The 5,167-nt window shown below is 39.5% G+C and overlaps 1 protein-coding gene across 1 annotated transcript in view; it reads right to left on the bottom strand.

Annotated features, from left to right (window-relative positions):
* The window catches only part of RBKS (ribokinase), a 50,706-nt gene that overhangs the window by 38,570 nt on the left and 6,969 nt on the right, over positions 1–5,167 (bottom strand). The window contains exons 3-5 of the mRNA XM_004686337.2: positions 4,758–4,821; positions 3,766–3,828; positions 366–530 (exon numbers count right to left, since the gene is read on the bottom strand). Of these exons, the coding sequence (XP_004686394.2) occupies positions 366–530; positions 3,766–3,828; positions 4,758–4,821 (292 nt within the window). The remainder of the gene's footprint in view (positions 1–365; positions 531–3,765; positions 3,829–4,757; positions 4,822–5,167) is intronic.

Genomic DNA, 5,167 nt, shown 5'->3' with positions numbered 1-5,167 from the left:
ACATGCAGCTTAATCTCTGCTTCTCAGAAAGGAAACCATTCCATTACCTTCAGTGAATCTTGGACAATGGGCTGCTCCAGAGATTCTAGTTACTACTTGCATTGTTTCTGTTAATTTGATTGAACATTTATCTTGGGAGATAACAGAAGCGCTACTCGCTACTTGCTACTTGTGGTTGTTTTTTTTTTTTTTTTTACCCTATTTGTAACATTATCAAGAACTACAAGAAGACAGTGAATCTCACAGATGGGAGAAAACATATTTTACTACAGAAAAAGTATTGCTTTGCTTAACTCGAAAGGTCAACTTTCATTAAGATAGTGACAAGCGCTTGTATAGGAAGAATGACAAATATGTAAAATTACCTCCATTGCTGTGAGCCATTGTCAGGGCTTCCAAAGAAGTTGCTGGAGAAACTTCTAACTGGCAGATCATTACTTTGGCTCTGCTGATGGTATTGGCTGCTTTTCTCAGGTCTTCAGTATTCAAAAGTAAATTTGCTCCAGCCACTATCACGATGATATTCTGGCCTATAAAGAATTTCTACATATTTATATTAAAGCCAACCAAAGCCAAGCAACGATATTCTGCAATGTTATACCCATCCTTACAAAATCATTATACAAGATACATTCTAAGTATTAATATGAACATTTTCTAGGCCATTCAAGTTGATTCTTTTTCTTCTCATGTATCTGCATTTATATTATCTCTGTAAAATTCCTATTCTGATTATTTTGACAAAATTAAAAAAAAAAAGAACACTTTCCTTCCCAATAATCTTATATGCAAGGACATCAGCTGAGAAATTATATGGAACATACCTTAAAGTTTTCTTTAATGGGGGATGGCTGGCACAATGATGTGGTGAAGATTCAGAATCCTAAATGACAGCTGCTGTAGTTGAGATGAGTATGAAGAGGCTATACTCACTAAACACTAAAGCCTAATGCTCTGTAAGGTGCACTGAGGGCCACTTCTCCTGTGTGCCCTAGAGGATTCTGAAAAGTGATTTTGTAAATCAAAACACATACGTGATGACATCTGACAGATGGAAAGTGGACTGGAGGACATTTGGCTTATTCTGGATAAGAGCAAGCAGAAGTAGACTAACAGACCTTATATACACAGCACCAGCTTAATAAGAATAAGGGAGTGTGTGCTGGGTTTTAACCAGTCAGGTGAACTCTTTTTTTTTTTTAAGATTTATTTTATAGGCCAAAGGAGTGGGGGGTGAGAGGATTCACCAAAGACAGAGTGGGGAGCAGAGCAGGCAGAATGACTGACATACACTGTTGAGGGGAACAGCCGGCGAGACAGGAGAGGTCTGCTGAGCCACGTGGGTCAGCTCCCTGGCCAGGGATTGAACTCTTGTTGCAGTGCTATGGACAGCCTCATAGGGCTGCGACTTAACCACATGCACCACCAGGAGCCCGTCAGGTGCACTCTCAAGAGCTGTGCTGTCCAATGGGGTAGCCATAAGCCCAGGTCACAAGGGGCTACTGAGCACTTGAAACCCAGCTTGTCCAAATCAAGATGTGTTTTAATTGTTTACTACAAAGCAGATTTCAAAGACTGAGTACAAAGGAAAAAAGGTGAATGATTTCATTAATTATTTTTATTTATTTTTTATTTTTTAAAATTTATTTATTTATGCATACAGAACTGAGGTACAGGCTAGAGGTGCAGGGGCAGTGAGAGGATTCACCAGAGACAGAGTGGGGAGCAGAACAGGCTGACTGATGAAATACACTGCTGAGGGGAGCAGCAGGCAGGTCAGGAGAGGTCTGCCGCGCCATGTGGGTCACCTCTGGGACAGGGATTGAACTCATGTTGAAGTGGCTTTAGCTTCTCAGTACTGTGCTTTAACCCGCTGTGCCACTAGGGAGGGCTGCTCTCATTAATTTTTAAGGATATTTTGATGACAAGCTGAAAGGATGCCACTTTGGATAACTTTGGATGTACTGAGTTAAGGACTCTATTGTCAAGATTAATTTTATGGCTTTTTTTTTTTATTTTTTAAAATGTGGCTAATGGAAAAATCGGAATGGTGTGCATGGCTGGCACTCTGTTTCTATTGGACAGCACTATCTAGAAGCAGGAGTTGCAGCTGTCATTTTTGGTGCTCCAGGCTGCTCGTGCTGATCTTGTATAGACATGACCTGAAATTACCTCTGAGCATGGAGCACATGTTGGCCTATCATCTTACCACAGATGTGTTTGCTGGCCTAATAAAGTAGGGACGGTGCAGCCTAAACCCAGCCTCGGTGCTGGAAAAATTCAAAGTGCCCACACACTGCAAGACAGCATACCTCTCCCTCTTCTCCTCCAGTGACCTCATTCTCTCTGCTATAAGCAACGGCTGCTGCTGTGGTGTCGACTCCTGAGTCTACAGAGCCTGGCTCTGGCTGAGAAGCAGCAAGCCCAAGACAACAGCTGTCTGCCTGCTGGATCCTGCTTGCCATGTGGCTCACTAGCTCCTGTCTCACAGTGACTTGTTGCTTTACCTTGCTCTCACACCTCCATTTAAAGGCCTGACCTCCCCTCTTGTAGGTTATTTGGGGCAGCTCTTGTGCAGGCCATCCTGCACTGTCACAGTGGACATTGTCCAGTATAGGCTACACGATGGTATACACCCAGGCCAGATGACCTCTACCATCAGGGGCCCTCCATATGCAATTTGACATTATCTCTTCCCACAGAAAATGCAACGTTTTTTGTTACACCGATAAGGAGTAAATAGAATGTGAAGGTAAACCTTGAATGCAAAAAAGAGATTTTTAGACAGGGAGTGAGCTGATGTTGGCAGCAACCATCACTTAAGATGTAGCTTGAGTAATGAATACAGCCTTTCTATTGTGGATGAAAATTTTAATCTACTCTCTTTAAGCAGAATTCCTTTTTTTTTTTTTTTTGATTGTTGTCATTGCAATCTTGGGGCCACTCAAGTTGAGTGTGAGAAAGACCATGCCCTTCATGAGAAATGATCTTGGAAAAATGCATTATAAATAAAAACACATTGAGACAAGCGCTAATTGAGCACAATGCAGGCTGATGGCCCACGATGCACTGGGCTTTGCCTAACATGCCTGATGAGATGGTCGGCCCTTCTGATATTAATTTTGCTTTTTAAAACTACACGGAGATGTTTTTATACTGAAAATAGTTGGCAGGAGTTACAAAGACTTTGCTTGAGAGTGAAGGGCGGTTACTGCTTTTAAAGAAGTTTCAGTGATCGAAGACCTTGTGAAGACTCAGCTGTAGATGTAGACTTTTGAGATGTGATTGCTGTTTGAAGAGCAAAATTGAATACTAACGATAAGCCTAAAGTAATTGGTTGCTGCCATTTGCTCAGAAAATAGGCTATAAATACGATCCATCAACTTCCTCTCGCACCTATCTATTTATATTTATTTACCTAGTTTAACTCGACTGACAGATGCACACTGAACTGCCTTAAGAGACAACTATCAATTCTGAGCTCCTGGGAAGGGTAATGGGACTTGGTATCTAAGTGTTATTTTGTGGCAACGATCACACTTATTAATGGACAGCGGGTAATTTTAACATTTAAATGATCAGACCCGGAAGTATGAATAAAAGGAAACATTTCTGTACAGATTAGAAAGACTATGTTTCAGGCCTTTGAGTAGAGGGTGTATGTAGTAAGACACTGATAGGATTAGGGCAAGAATTGAAGCCTCTCATCTACTTCTGGAAATAAACTATTATATGAAATGGCACTACAATATGCGAAACACATACCTTCATTATTGACAATTATAGAAGCAGCTCCTGTAGCAGCATCTTTAGTCTGATATGTAAATTCTAAAAGAAAAAAGAAATTGCAAACATGTATTTACAGCCTGGCATGGATAATCTATTTTAGCAATTTTAATACACCACTAGTCCTTGGGAAAACTTTTTAACCTTTAACCATCTGGAGTGATAAAAAGAAATAAGTAATTACTATTAATTTATACCCATCACCTATACAATGAGGAAGACAGCAGTCTTTCTACTTAGCCACACCTTTCTCTAAATTAGAAACAACCCACCAAGCACCCTTCTTTCCTATTTCCCCAAATTATTCGTAGTCGCATACACACCCATTTTTCTATATCCTCTCCCTCCCCCTATTTCTTTTCTCCAGTGAAAGAAATGACAGGCTTGAAATGCAAGATTAAAGGTCAAACTTATAAAATGAACTTGTTCAATTTTCTTCCTTCTCCTAAGCTTTGCATCTCATCAAGAATTATGCACTGGCATATACATGGAAATGTTGATCAGACAGACTTTGGCAGCAGCAAAGTGCCTTGAATTGGAGCCAAAGACTCGCATTCCAGTCCTGGCTCTGGCTCCAACTAGCTGTGTGTTCTTGAACAAATTTAGAACCTCTCTGGGCTCCAATTACTTCTTTTGTGAAATGGTAGTACAGACCTCAATGGTTTGTAAGATCGTTTCCGATTATGGTCTTCCATGTCTTTTCTTAAAATATCTGTGAATACTGCATCTGTTGCCCTTTGTTGTTAGAAACATTTCCAGGGGATTAAGGTTTGTAACCTCCTTTCTTTTGTTCCCCGTACATGAAAGAATTAACCACAGGTTACTGAAGCAAAACTTGACAAAGCTGTGCATAAAAATTCTCTGGCCACCAGGGGAGGATCTAATAATTCTCCTCTATATTCAACTTTTCCTGTAATCAGATCACAGAAGAAAGTTGTAAAAAACTAACTTTAAAAAAGATGAAATTTTACCTGTAGAAATATCATTCTGTTTTAAGTTTTCTATATAATCATTGCCAAAAGAATCTTTGCCAACCTGTACCAAAGAAATGATGAAAGTTAGATCTTCTGCATTTAGTAAAATGCTACAATGTGGTTTTTAGAATACTTAGCATTTTAAAAGGGCATATCTGCACAGAACTCATAAACATTAACTAATTAATCTTCTTAATGTAAGATGCGAGACTTGATTTCAGCCCAAAGAATTGTTATATATTAATGTTCTGCTTCTACCTAAAATGGGAAGCATTTAATGACTGTCCCAAGTTTTATGGCTTCATTCTTATTTTGATCTGTTCTTGTGGAAATTCTTACCGACATAAAACTGATCACCACCAACAATCCTCAATATTTATGAAAAGTATTATTTGCAACAAAAAGAA

This window comes from Condylura cristata, unplaced genomic scaffold (genome assembly GCF_000260355.1).
Source record: "Condylura cristata isolate star-nosed mole 26May11 unplaced genomic scaffold, ConCri1.0 scaffold00020, whole genome shotgun sequence".
Classification (NCBI taxonomy): Eukaryota; Metazoa; Chordata; class Mammalia; order Eulipotyphla; family Talpidae; genus Condylura; species Condylura cristata.
Note: the sequence above shows the minus strand (reverse complement) of the source record. Positions and strands in the feature narration are given on the sequence as shown.